This window comes from Triticum aestivum, chromosome 2A, assembly GCF_018294505.1.
Source record: "Triticum aestivum cultivar Chinese Spring chromosome 2A, IWGSC CS RefSeq v2.1, whole genome shotgun sequence".
NCBI classification, from domain to species: Eukaryota; Viridiplantae; Streptophyta; class Magnoliopsida; order Poales; family Poaceae; genus Triticum; species Triticum aestivum.
In genome coordinates, this window is record NC_057797.1 from 6534763 (window position 1) to 6549639 (window position 14877).

The 14877-nt window shown below is 43.7% G+C and overlaps 1 protein-coding gene across 1 annotated transcript; it reads left to right on the forward strand.

Annotated features, from left to right (window-relative positions):
* The first annotated feature begins 9046 nt into the window (after nt 1–9046).
* On the forward strand, nt 9047–13234 carry LOC123186948 (cAMP-specific 3',5'-cyclic phosphodiesterase 4D). The gene is made up of 3 exons (XM_044598679.1): nt 9047–9351; nt 9663–9850; nt 12639–13234. The coding sequence occupies exons 1-3, from the start codon at nt 9119–9121 to the stop codon at nt 12890–12892; spliced, it is 675 nt and encodes a 224-aa protein (XP_044454614.1). The 5' UTR covers nt 9047–9118; the 3' UTR covers nt 12893–13234.
* The last annotated feature ends 1643 nt before the right edge of the window (nt 13235–14877 follow it).

The window sequence follows — 14877 nt, forward strand, 5'->3', positions numbered from 1 at the left end:
TAATCTAGTTCACATTGCTATGTGATTAACACCCAAAGAGTACTAAGGTGTGATCATGTTTTGCCTGTGAGAGAAGTTTAGTCAACGGGTCTGCCATATTCAGATCCGTAAGTATTTTGCAATTTTCTATGTCTACAATGCTCTGCACGGAGCTACTTTAGCTAATTGCTCCCACTTTTAATATGTATCCAGATGAAGACTAAGAGTCATCCGGATCAGTGCCAAAACTTGTATCGACGTAACCCTTTTACGACGAACCTTTTGTCACCTCCATAATCGAGAAACATATCCTTATTCCACTAAGGATAATTTTGACCGATGTCCAGTGATCTACTCCTAGATCACTATTGTACTCCCTTGCCAAAATTAGTGTAGGGTATACAAGTGAGTTCGGGTATTTTTCGGAGTACCGGGGAGTTACGAGAATACGTGAGAAGAAGTATATGGGCCTTATTGGGCTTTAGGGGAGAGGGAGAGGCAGGCTGCGTGCCCCCCCCAAGGCCTAGTCCGAATTGGACTAGGGGGAGGGGCTGCGCCCCCTCCTTCCTTCTCTTCCCTCTTCCCCTTCCTTGTATCCTACTCCTACTACATGGAAGGACTCCTGGTTGGACTAGGAAAAGGGGAATCCTACTCCCGATGGGAGTAGGACTCCCCTAGGGCGCACCATAGAGAGGGCCGGCCCTCCCCTCCTCCACTCCTTTATATACGGAGGCAGGGGGCACCCCATAGAGACACAAGTTGATCCACGTGATCATATTCTTATCCGTGTGTGGTGCCCCCTTCCACCATAATCCTCGATAATATTGTAGCGGTGCTTAGGCGAAGCCCTGCGACGGTAGTACACCAAGATCATCACCACGCCGTCGTGCTGACGGAACTCTTCCCCGACACTTTGCTGGATCGGAGTCCAAGGATCGTCATCGAGCTGAACGTGTGCTAGAACTCGGAGGTGCCGTAGTTTCGGTGCTTGATCGGTCGGGCCGTGAAGACGTGCGACTACATCAACCGCGTTGTGCTAACGCTTCCACTGTCGGTCTACAAGGGACGTAGATCACACTCTCCCCTCTCGTTGCTATGCATCACCATGATCTTGCACGTGCGTAGGAATTTTTTTGAAATTACTACGTTCCCCAATAGTGGCATCCGAGCCTGGTTTTATGTGTTGATGTTATATGCACGAGTAGAACACAAGTGAGTTCTGGGCGATATAAGTCATACTGCTTACCAGCATGTCATACTTTGGTTCGGCGGTATTGTTGGACGAAGCGGCCCGGACCAACATTACGCGTACGCTTACGCGAGACCGGTTCTCCTGACGTGCTTTGCACAAAGGTGGCTAGCGGGTGACAGTTTCTCCAACTTTAGTTGAACCGAGTGTGGCTACGCCCGGTCCTTGCGAAGGTTAAAACAGCACCAACTTGACAAACTATCGTTGTGGTTTTGATGCGTAGGTAAGATTGGTTCTTGCTTAAGCCCGTAGCAGCCACGTAAAACTTGCAACAACAAAGTAGAGGACGTCTAACTTGTTTTTGCAGGGCATGTTGTGATGTGATATAGTCAAAACGTGATGAGATATAAGTTGTTGTATGAGATGATCATGTTTTGTTGAAGTTATCGGCAACTGGCAAAAGCCTTATGGTTGTCTCTTTATTGCATAAGATGCAAGCGCCAAATAATTGCTTTACTTTATCGCTATGCGATAGCAATAGTTGCAAGAGCAATAGTTGGCAAGATGACCGTGTGACGACACATTGATATAGATCAAGATGATGGAGATCATGGTGTCATGCCGGTGACAATAGAGATCATGACAGTACTTTGGAGATGGTGATCAAAGGCGCAAGATGATGATGGCCATAGCATGTCACATATTTTGATTGCATATGATGTTTATCTTTTATACATCTTATTTTGCTTAGTTTGACGGTAGCATTTTAAGATGATCTCTCACTAATTATCAAGAAGTGTTCTCCCTGAGTATGCACCGTTGCGAAAGTTCTTCGTGCTGAGACACCACGTGATGATCGGGTGTGATAGGCTCTACGTTCAAATACAACGGGTGCAAAACAGTTGCACACGCAGAATACTCAGGTTATACTTGACGAGCCAAGCATATACAGATATGGCCTCGGAACACGGAGACCGAAAGGTCGAGCGTGAATCATATAGTAGATATGATCAACATAGTGATGTTCACCAATGAAACTACTCCATCTCACGTGATCATCGGACATGGTTTAGTTGATTTGGATCACGTGATCACTTAGAGGATTAGAGGGATGTCTATCTAAGTGGGAGTTCTTAAGTAATATGATTAAATTGAACTTAAATTTATCATGAACTTAGTCCTGGTAGTATTTTGCAAATCATGTTGTAGATCAATAGCTCGCGTTATTGCTTCCCTGTGTTTATTTTGATATGTTCCTAGAGAAAATTGTGTTGAAAGATGTTAGTAGCAAAGATGCGGATTGGATCCATGATCTGAGGTTTATCCTCATTGCTCCACAGAAGAATTATGTCCTTGATGCACCGCTAGGTGACAGACCTATTGCAGGAGCAGATGCAGACATTATGAACGTTTGGCTAGCTCAATATGATGACTACTTGATAGTTTAGTGCACCATGCTTAATGGCTTAGAATCGGGACTTCAAAGACATTTTGAACGTCATGGACCATATGAGATGTTCCAGGAGTTGAAGTTAATATTTCAAGCAAATACCCGAGTTGAGAAATATGAAGTCTCCAACAAGTTCTATAGCTAAAAGATGGAGGAGAATCGCTCAACTAGTGAGCATGTGCCCAGATTGTCTGAGTACTACAATCGCTTGAATCAAGTGGGAGTTAATCTTCCAGATAAGATAGTGATTGACAGAATTCTCTAGTCACCATCACCAAGTTAGTAGAACTTCGTGATGAACTATGATATGCAAGGGATAACGGAAACGATTCCCAAGCTCTTCGTAATGCGGAAATTGATGAAGGTAGAAATCGAGAAAAACATCAAGTGTTGATGGTAGACAAGACCACTAGTTTCAAGAAAAGGGCAGAGGGAAGAAGGGGAACTTCAAAAAGAACAGCAAGCAAGTTGCTGCTCAAGTGAAGAAGCCCAAGTCTGATCCTAAGCCTGAGACTAAGTGCTTCTACTGCAAAGGGACTGGTCACAGGAAGCGGAACTACCCCAAGTGATTGGCAGATAAGAAGGATGGCAAAGTGAACATAAGTATATTTGATATACATGTTATTGATGTGTACTTTACTAGTGTTTATAGCAACCCCTCAGTATTTGATACTAGTTCAGTTGCTAAGATTAGTAACTCGAAACGGGAGTTGCAGAATAAACAGAGACTAGTTAAGGGTGAAGTGACGATGTGTGTTGGAAGTGGTTCCAAGATTGATATGATCATCATCGCACACTCCCTATAAATTCGGGATTAGTGTTGAACCTAAATAGGTGTTATTTGGTGTTTACGTTGAGCATGAATATGATTTGATCATGTTTATTGTAATACGGTTATTCATTTAAGTAAGAGAATAAATTGTTGTTCTGTTTACATGAATAAAACCTTATATGGTTACACACCCAATGAAAATAGTTCGTTGGATCTCGATCGTAGTGATACACATAATCATAATATTGAAACCAAAAGATGCAAAGTTAATAATGATAGTGCAACTTATTTGTAGCACTACCGTTTAGGTCATATTGGTGTAAAGCGCATGAAGAAACTCCATGCTGATGGGCTTTTGGAATCACTTGATTATGAATCAGTTGATGCTTGCGAACCATGCCTCATGGGCAAGATGACTAAGACTCTGTTCTTCGGAACAATGGAGCGAGCAACAGATTTGTTGGAAATCATACATACTGATGTATGTGGTCCGATGAATATTGAGGCTCGCGATAGGTATCATTATTTTATGATCTTCACAGATGATTTGAGCAGATATGAGTATATCTACTTGATGAAACAAAGGTCTGAAACATTTGAAAAGTTCAAAGAATTTCAGAGTGAAGTGGAGAATCATCGTAACAAAAATGAAAGTTTCTACGATATGATCGCAGAAGTAAAATATTTGAGTTACGAGTTTGGTCTTCAATTAAAACAATGTAGAATAGTTTCACAAACTCATGCCACCTGGAACACCACAGGATAATGGTGTGTCCGAATGTCATAACCGTACTTTATTAGATATGGTGCGATCTATGATATCTCTTACCGATCTACCACTATCGTTTTGGGGTTATGCATTAGAGACAGCTGCATTCACGTTAAATAGGGCACCATCTAAGTCCGTTGAGACGACACAATCTGAACTGTGGTTTGGCAAGAAACCAAAGTTGTCGTTTCTTAAAGTTTGGGGTTGTGATGCTTATATGAAAAAGTTTCATCCTAATAAGCTCAAACCCAAATCGGAGAAATATGTCTTCATAGGATACCCAAAGGAGACTGTTGGGTACATCTTCTATCACAAATCCGAAGGCAAGACTTTTGTTGCTAAATTCGGAGTTTTTCTAGAGAAGGAGTTTCTCTCGAAAGAAGTGAGTGGGAGGAAAGTAGAACTTGATGAGGTAACTATACCTGCTCCCTTATTGGAAAGTAGTTCATCACAGAAATCTGTTCCTGTGACTACTACACCAATTAGTGAGGAAGCTAATGATGATGATCATGTAACTTCAGATCAAGTTACTACCAAATCTCGTAGGTAAACCAGAGTGAGATCCGCACCAGAGTGGTACGGTAATCCTATTCTAGAAGTCATGTTACTAGACCATGACGAACTTGCGAACTATGAGGAAGGGATGATGAGCCCAGATTCCGCGAAATGGTTTGAGGCCATGAAATCTGAGATATGATCCATGTATGAGAACAAAGTATGGACTTTGATGGATTTGCCTGATGATCGGCAAGCCATAGAAAATAAATGGATCTTCAAGAGGAAGACGGACGCTGATAGTAGTGTTACTATCTACAAAGCTAGAATTGTCGCAAAAGGTTTTTGACAAGTTCAAGGTGTTGACTACGATGAGATTTTCTCACTCGTATCTATGCTTAAGTCTGTCCGAATCATGTTAGCAATTGCCGCATTTTATGAAATCTGGCAAATGGATAAACAAAACTGCATTCCTTAATGGATTTACTAAAGAAGAGTTGTATACGATGCAACTAGAAGGTTTTGTCGATCCTAAAGGTGTTAACTAAATATGCAAGCTCCAGCGATCCATCTATGGACTGGTGCAAGAATCTCGGAGTTGGAATATACGCTTTGATAAGTTGATCAAAGCATATAGTTTTATATAGACTTGCGGTGAAGCCTGTATTTACAAGAAAGTGAGTGGGAGCACTACATCATTTCTGATAAGTATATGTGTATAACATATTGTTGATCGGAAATAATGTAGAATTATTCTGCAAAGCATAAAGGAGTGTTTGAAAGGAGTTTTTCAAAGAAAGACCTCGGTAAAGCTGCTTAAATATTGAGTATTAAGATCTATAGAGACAGATCAAGACGCTTGATAAGTTTTTCAATGAGTACATACCTTGACAAGATTTTGAAGTAGTTCAAAATGGAACAGTCAAAGAAAAAGTTTCTTGCCTATGTTACAAGGTGTGAAGTTGAGTAAGACTCAAAGCCCGACCACGGCAGAAGATAGAAAGAGAATGAAAGTCATTCCCTATGCCTCAGTCATAGGTTCTATAAAGTATACCATGCTGTGTACCAGATCTATTGTATACCATACACTGTGTTAAGAGAGGGAGTACAATAGTGATCTAAGAGTAGATCAATGGACAGCGGTCAAAATTATCCTTACTGGAATAAGGATATGTTTCTCGATTACGGAGGTGACAAAAGGTTCGTCGTAAAAGGTTACGTCGATGCAAGCTTTGACACTGATCCAGATGACTCTAAGTCTCAATCTGGATACATATTGAAAGTGGGAGCAATTAGCTAGAGTAGCTCCATGCAGATCATTGTTGACATAGAAATTTGCAAAATACATGCGGATCTGAATGTGGCAGACCCGTTGACTAAACTTCTCTCACAAGCAAAACATGATCACTTTTTGGGTCTTAATCACATAGCGATGTGAACTAGATTATTGAATCTAGTAAACCCTTTGGGTGTTAGTCACATGGAGATGTGAACCAATCACATAAAGATGTGAACTATTCATGTTAAATCACATGGCGATGTGATCTAGATTATTGACTCTAGTGCAAGTGGGAGACTGAAGGAAATATGCCCTAGAGGCAATAATAAAGTTATTATTTATTTCCTTATATCATGATAAATGTTTATTATTCATGCTAGAATTGTATTAACCGGAAACATAATACATGTGTGAATACATAGATAAACAGAGTGTCACTAGTATGCCTTTACTTGACTAGCTCGTTAATCAAAGATGGTTATGTTTCCTAACCATGGACAAAGAGTTGTTATTTGATTAACGGGATCACATCATTAGTTGAATGATCTGATTGACATGAACCATTCCATTAGCTTAGCACCCGATCATTTAGTATGTTGCTATTGCTTTCTTCATGACTTATACATGTTCCTATGACTATGAGATTATGCAACTCCCGTTTGTCGGAGGAACACTTTGTGTGCTACCAAACGTCACAACATAACTGGGTGATTATAAAGGAGCTCTACAGGTGTCTCCAAAGGTACATGTTGGGTTGGCGTATTTCGAGATTAGGATTTGTCACTCCGAATGTCGGAGAGGTATCTCTGGGCCCTCTCAGTAATGCACATCACTTAAGCCTTGCAAGCATTGCAACTAATGAGTTAGTTGCGAGATGATGTATTACGGAACGAGTAAAGAGACTTGCCGATAACAAGATTGAACTAGGTATTGGATACCGACGATCGAATCTCAAGCAAGTAACATACCGATGATAAAAGGGAACAACGTATGTTGTTATGCGGTCTGACCGATAAAGATCTTCGTAGAATATGTAGGAGCCAATATGGGCATCCAGGTCCCGCTATTGGTTATTGACCGGAGACGTGTCTCGGTCATGTCTACATTGTTCTCGAACCGTAGGGTCCGCACGCTTAAGGTTTCGATGACAGTTATATTATGAGTTTATGAGTTTTGATGTACCGAAGGAGTTCGGAGTCCCGAATGAGATCGGGGACATGACGAGGAGTCTCGAAATGGTCGAGACGTAAAGATCGATATATTGGACGACTATATTCGGACTTCGGAAAGGTTCCATGTGATTCGGGTATTTTTCGGAGTACCGGAGAGTTACGGGAATTCGCCGGGAGAAGTATTGGGCCTTATTGGGCCATACGAGAAAGAGAGAGGGGCTGCATAGGGCAGGCCGCGCGCCCCCCCAAGGCCTAGTCCGAATTGGACTAGGGGGAGGGGCTGCGCCCCTTCCTTGTTTCCTACTCCTACTACATGGAAGGACTCCTAGTTGGACTAGGAAAGGGGGAATCCTACTCCCGGTGGGAGTAGGACTCCCCTAGGGCGCGCCATAGAGAGAGCCGGCCCTCCCCTCCTCCACTCCTTTATATACGGGGGCAGGGGGCACCTCATAGACACACAAGTTGATCTTCATGGTCGTTCCTTAGCCGTGTGCGGTGCCCCCCTCCACCATATTCCACCTCGGTCATATTGTAGCAGTGCTTAGGCGAAGCCCTGCGACGGTAGAACATCAAGATCGTCACCACACCGTCGTGCTGACGGAAGTCCTCCCCGATGCTTTGCTGGATCGGAGCCCGGGGATCGTCATCGAGCTGAACGTGTGCCAAGAACTCGGAGGTGCCGGAGTAACGGTGCTTGGATCGGTCGGATCGGGAAGACGTACGACTACTTCCTCTATGTTGCGTCAACGCTTCCGCTTCGGTCTACGAGGGTACGTAGACAACACTCTCCCCTCTCGTTGCTATGCATCACCATGATCTTGCGTGTGCGTAGGAAATTTTTGAAATTACTACGTTCCCCAACAACCACAACCCCTAAGAAAAGAAAATTCTTTGACCCACTAATGGATAGGTCAACCTTGTTTTTTTAATGCGGTACAGATTCAGACGCATAATAAGACACATGCAATTACTCCTATGAACGCACGCACGCACACCTATCTCTATGAGTCCGTCTCCTTCCATTGAGGCACATTGCCGAAAGACCTGAAATAAATCGAGAAAAATGCAACTAGTAAGTCTAGGACTTTAACTCTGTTGGGCTGGGGATACTACTGTTCTCCTAACCATTCAATCACAGTTTGGTTCGTGATAAGCCCAACTTGTCATTGTCCATGTATAACTGAAAAATACAGTGGATATATTAGTAGTTTGCTAAAGGTAACAAAATTAATAAACCCGACCCTCACCCAAAGACAGGAGAGATTATTTTTTAAATTTGATTTAACATTTTTTTATTTTGAGGAGAATACTCATAAAACGTTCTGGTTTTTAGGTTCTGTTTCATTAGATGCAAGGAACGCAAAAATTCCTCTTCTACTGCCGAGGTCATTTAGCTCGGTATGAACAATAAAACAAAATAAAAATAAAAAACCTGATTTTTTCTGACAAACTTTGATTTTTTATATACTTGCCAAATTTCATCACTAGATGACATTCATGGAAGTCGTGAAAAAAATCAGCACTCCAAATGATTTCAAAAATAACATTTTTGCAGCACCGATTTTGCTTTTTTTTTCTTTTTGCCACGACTTCCATAGATGTTCTTTTTGAATGAAATTTGGCAAGCACAAAAACATTTTCCGAGTTCACTAAAAAAATTTGAGCTCAGGAGATACTCCGCTACAAGGCAATTATACTACTCCCTCTCTATCAAAATATAAGTCGTTTTTTGATACAAAGGGAGTATAAAAACACTTCTTATATTTTGATTTTTGTAGGTCTTCTTATATTTTGATTAAGAGGGAGTATTTTCTTCTGGAGAAAGAAATGACGGGTCAGAAAGGGCCCACGTCCCCCTAAAAAGTGGGGCCCACGTGGCAGCCACTAGACCACATGAAAAATCATAAGAACGAAAGGGCCCACAAGGCAGCCAGTGGGTGCAGTGGAACTAGGCTTGTAGGGTCTCTCTCTCCCTCCCCCCTTCCTCCCCCGCCGCCGCCGCCGCCGACGAAAATGTTGGCGGCTCGCCGCCACGCCGCCTCCACCCCCTCTCCGCTCCTCCTCCGGCGCCTCTCCGCCCAGCCGCAACCCAAGGCCCCTGTGCCTCCACCTCCTCCGCCCCCGCCGTCGGACGAGGGGGCCGCAGCGTGGGCCCGTCGCGCGGTCGCGCTCTCGCTGCTGGGGCTCACCGGCGCCGTCGCCGCCAGCGCCTTCAGCGACCTCTCCGTCTTCCTCTCCTGCTCCAGGTCCAACACCCCCGCCCACTCCCCCACCGTCGCTCATCTCCCTGTAATTTCTGGCTGTGTTGACCGGACGTGGAACCCAGATGCGCCCAAGATCACAACTTTGCGCCGATTCGTTTACCTGTTAGCATTCGTTTCCACGTATTCGTATCCTGTTTGTAGTTTTGATTTCAATGTAGTATGCGTGCTCTTGCTGCTGATGTTGATTTGTACTCAAATTTGCCTTCTTTTGTTATTTACAAAGAACAGGGGATGGATAACTGGAGATGAGGGGCCAGGGCTAACTGCTTTTGCTGCTCCTGTTGTTGTTGCAGCCAGGCAATGGAGAAGGCTACCAAGAACCAGCAGGTAGCGAGCGCGATCGGCGAGCCCATCACGCGGGGTCCCTGGTACAGCGCGTCCATCGCCGTGAACCGCGCGAGGCGCTCCGTCTCCTGCACTTTCCCTGTGTCGGGGCCCCAAGGCGACGGGCTTCTCAAGTTCAAGGCTGTTCGCTTGGGAGGTGTGTGCCGGTTGACAACTTGACATCAAAATTTTGTGTCTCATTTCATAAATGAATGAAGCCTGATTCAGATAAATCTTTGCCAGCAGTTATCATAGATATAGCAATTGTTGCAACGGTAGACTGCAGAATGACATACCTAGATTCTGATATTTGCTCACAAAAGTTACATGGTTCAAAGTAAAGTTGAGCAAGCTAAGCATAGGGTTTGAGGTTGAGCCTGGTGCTCACTATGCAACATCAGTATTCTCACAATCCTTTTAAAATGTAAAAGAAAGAATGAAACTCAACTTCTACCCTTGTTGCCCTTGATTGTTTCAACACTAACAAATTATTTCTGATTTCATAAATGAATGAAGCGTGATTGGACTTTCGGCTATGCATTTGATAGTGACAAGAACAGTACAGTTACAGTAAACTATCATCGTACTGGAGCAAAATGCAACAACGGCCAATGGCCATAAAGATCAACTATTGGGCAAAGTCAACAACTGCACATCATGCTTATACATACATAAGTACATAACAGTTTAGGACAGATGTAGGCTGTAGAATGAAATAGCTTAAATTATATTATCTGTTCCCAAATTTCCATACCTAGTCTCTCTAGTGGTCTTCTTAATGAGCAGCTATATTATTGTGATAAAGATGGTAGTACTGCTAAATCAAATATGAGACTAAAACAGGAATGGAAACTTGTATGACAACTTAACTGAAGTAGTGATCAAAATACTGAATATGGGTGGCACTCACAAGCTACAGCAAGGCAAGGCACATTGTTGGCATTATGAAGTCGATATGCTCTACCTATGTTGTGGTTTCACCAACTCGTCCCTTGGGTATATCTCTGATATATGGTTTGCGCAAGAAACGTGGAAATGTAGCATTACCTACCTGTGGACCTCTCAAGTGAAACCACATGATTGATGTGGGATATCTGTTTTATGGTATGACGCCATGAACGTGCCTAGTCTTGCTGGATAACTTTGAATGCTGTTGGTATGTGACTATTGTGGATGAGTTACTATAGAGTATAGTAGTTTAGTTGCCATATAAGTAGTTCTGTTTAAGACCCATTTTCCCTTTAGATCACCTCGCTAAGTAGGCAACAACAATGGTCAGACATAATGTTTATTGCTACAATGTACTGTACATCATAGTTCTTGTCCTATCCAGTCTATGGTACGTGACCCTCGTGCTGGGTTTGTTACCAACAATGTAAACATGTATATCTCATGAAGTGGGAGGGGGGTCCTTGCCTTAAAAATGTATTCAACCCTCATCTTTGCTTTAGTATTATCGGTTGTTCTAGCATCACAGATGGGGGATTTATTTTTCAGTGTCGGTTGCTTCAACTCAAAAGTAGGAATTAGTTCAAACTCAACCACACCGCTAAACAAATGCACACCTAAGCTGATCTGTTTTAACTACGGAACAGGGCAGATCGGGTGCCGCCCTGCATCCCTACCTGTAGGTAGTACTAACTGTTTATTCTTAACTGCCTTGAACATTTTTGGTAAAATTTTAAATGTAGAGCTAAAATAGCAATATCTATATTAGTGTCAGATCAGTTGGTGATATGACTTGAGCCATTAGTGTCCAGGTAGCATTATAATTTCAAGCTATAGCATTCGATGGGAATAGGTCGAGATGTCTTTTGGCATGTGTTGTTAAATTTGCCTGCTATGATCTTTCTGGCCATTGGGCCCTGTTATGGCGAAACAGAACACACGAGTAATTCAGTTATTATGCATGTAATTCAATTATTTTGTCACTATTGTTTTACATGTGTTATGGTTCTTCATGCTGTATAACATTTCTGAAATGGTATATTAAGTTAACACCATAATGTTTCATCAATTATCCCCACTGTGAGGTCAATTATTTTGCTTGTTAGTGTAGAGGAATACCAACTATGTTAGTAGTAGATTGGATGGGTTTGGACTGGATTGACTATCTGTTTTGGGTTCTGGCAAGCCAATTGTGAACAAGTATTTACACAGTTGGTTCAACCTCATGGATCTTTTTTGTGGACACTCTTAACAGTGCTACAAAAGAATTCTTAAAAACAGATTTAGTATCAAAAAAGTTTTTGGCTGATTTTGTTATATAGACCAAAGGTGCAGTGGGCTGGACTTGTGCCCAAAGTACCAGGTAGCTTTGTTTGTGGCTTTGTTTAGATGGGCTAGATTGTAGTGGAATGTAGCAGGTTAGCTCGTAGAAGCATATTTATATAAGGGGTTTTACTATAATTGGCCTATTACAGGACACATTCATGCATATTTAGTTTAGTCTGTTGCTTGCTTTTTCACTGTTATTAAACTGCCTGAACTATTAATGGCTTTAGTTGACCTTCAGTTGTCGCTGTAAGAATGACAGGCTAACCTTTTTGTTTCATTATAATTAGTAGTAGTAAGTATGTCTAGTTTTCTTGTTTGTGAATTCCACTACACAGTGGGTAGATCTATGTTGGAAAGAGGATATGATTTTAGGTACAAAATAGGAGCATATGATTTGATCTTTGAACATTGAATTAAGTTCTGTTAACGAAGTTAATTTGACATTTACAAGAAATAAATTTTATTCCACAGCGCATGACATGGTGCAGTGGAGGTAGAGGTCGATGACGACTTGACTAGGGCCAACTTGGTATTCAAGTGCCTGTCCAGCTTGTCCGCTGTGCTGTGTTGTCACAAATATATTTCTATTATATGTTTATTCGTCGTGCATTTTGATTTACCAGGACAACCTGATTCATATTTATCTCGCATCATCTGTTTCCTCGCAGAGGAATCATGGTTTCGGTTTCTACAGCGCAGCGACTGGGAGATACTCATAATGCACGCCATCCTTGACGTTCGCACCGAAGATGGGAAGCACCAAACAATGAGGGTGATGGTCGCAGACAACACGGCAGCTCCACCACCACCAGCTGACTGCAGGACATGCAAGCCCCGTACAACGCCGACACCAAAGCCAAAGCCTACACCAGTGCCGACGCCGATGCCTACATCGGCGCCACCTCCGGCTCAGGAGAAGTGAGGAGCTCACCTGGAGAGATGCTCTTTGGTGGGTGCTCTGGACATAGCTAGCGTGGAGTGATTGTTTCGCCACGCCTCATTCCTGGGAGAGAAATAAAGTAGTGCGCACTGGACCAACTAAGCAGAAGATCGGATTGTTTTCTCGTACGTTGGGCGGATGATACAGCCTAGAATAGGTTACACGGGTGTTTGTTTCGCGGCGCTGGCCATACTACGAAATACTGTCTATCTCACAAGACTAGAACTGCCTTGGGACTTCTAGCAAGGGCAGCATTTTGAGTGGATCTCAAATTCTTTTGTTGGTTCATTATTCATGATATCTTATCTTTTTTTTGCATGGTAATACGTGTCTTATTTAAATCATAAATACCATAGTACAAGTCATGTAACCGACCTGGCAAAACTGAAAAGATAGCAGAAAGCTAGCAAGGAACAACAATCAAGAAGTAAAATTACAATCAAGATTGAAGAAACCTTTGAACATGACACCAACGCCCGTCACCTGCCTTTGGAACCACCACAGCAGCCACCAAAGGAAAAAATGACGGATCACTTTCACACCCGAGCTCGTAGCGGCTCCATCGCTGATATGCAGCTTTGCGAACCTTCAAGGTGGCTCACCAAAGGCAAAATCATTACCGTTGAACGAATCAGACCGGGGCAATACCCTGGACACGCCATCGAACTTCAGATCTGGCACCCCCACACGACTAGAACGCCGGAGGAGAAAACCACATCTGCCATCCACAAACCGCGAACCCAGCACACGATTCACCATCTTCCAGATGTCGCCGATGCATACCACAATCTGCATCCACTCCTGAACTACCTCCCAAACTCCGCGCCGGCGCTGGAGCAAACGTCGTCGCAACGGCGGAGCCTGAGGATACAGGTCCACCACAAGGATGTCGTCGCCGCCACGCCATCTTTGTTTGAACATACTGATTTTCAAATCCATCCCGAACCATAGGACCGGTCGCCTCGTTGAAGTAGGATCCGAAAAAAATTTATTCAACGCCGCCATTGCCGCAGCCGAAGCCAAGACGATAAACGGCCTAAAATCCTAATCTACGAGAGAAAAAACGATCCACACGCGTGGATCCGGTGATACCCCTCAGCACCGACAACCGAGGCCGACGGTGGAGGGAAGCCGCCCGACGGCGGCAGCGGGGAAGACTCCTGGCGGCGAGGTCGCCTTTTCTTTCCTCCGGCGGAAGAAAGAAAAGCGAACGATCTGGATCGATCAGTCCATATGATATCTTATCTTTTGCTGGCTGCGGACTTGCAATGCGGCTGTCTGTAATACACATACTGCTGCACGGTTGCAGATTACTCTGATACCGCTGCATGCCTAGCTATCGTTTATGTGATGGTTGTTCCAGATTACTCTGATGCACTCGTTGCATTGTATCTCCTGCTCATTTCTCCCGTCCAAGTGGCCCATCTTGGTGTTTTTCTTCTCCCTGGCCTCTCTTGCCGTCTCTGAGGATTCGGTGGCCAGGTCTGGCCCCGCGATGCCGCCTTGGCTTGGACGTGATCTGTGCGATTTCGATGTTTGCAAACTCGAGGATCGCCGTTTTCAGTCCTCTTTTGTGGCAGAGTTGGACATTCCATCAATGGTTTGAAGGGCAGAGTTCGGGCAGGTTTTATTCGTCACTTTGATTTACATTACATGGTGGTTCTTCTCCGGCCTCCAGCCGCTCTCATGAGCTTGGCATGGTGATCAAGAGATCCTACTCGGTGCTGCTGCTGCTCTGGATGATTGGCGTGGTCGTAATGGAGCTGTCGGTGCTGCTGGCGCACGGCCAAGTCAGATTGAATCGGGCTCGTGCCACTGCCATCATCGACCAAGGAGACAGAATTCAGCGGCAGTGGCGCGGGAGGACTTGAGGAAATTACCGGCCGAGTGGTTTTTGTATTTTTTACTGGGTGTGGCGGTGGCGTGGGAGAAGTGGGCGCTCGGGAGACACACATTCATACACCCAC

What these genes read in the sequence shown, in the direction of transcription:
- LOC123186948 (XM_044598679.1), top strand. Translation starts at nt 9,119, where the DNA reads ATGTTGGCGGCTCGCCGCCACGCCGCCTCCACCCCCTCTCCGCTCCTC. An exon ending in GTCTTCCTCTCCTGCTCCAG is followed by an intron (nt 9,352 to 9,662) that starts GTCCAACACCCC and finishes TTGTTGTTGCAG; the next exon opens with CCAGGCAATGGAGAAGGCTA. An exon ending in CAAGGCTGTTCGCTTGGGAG is followed by an intron (nt 9,851 to 12,638) that starts GTGTGTGCCGGT and finishes GTTTCCTCGCAG; the next exon opens with AGGAATCATGGTTTCGGTTT.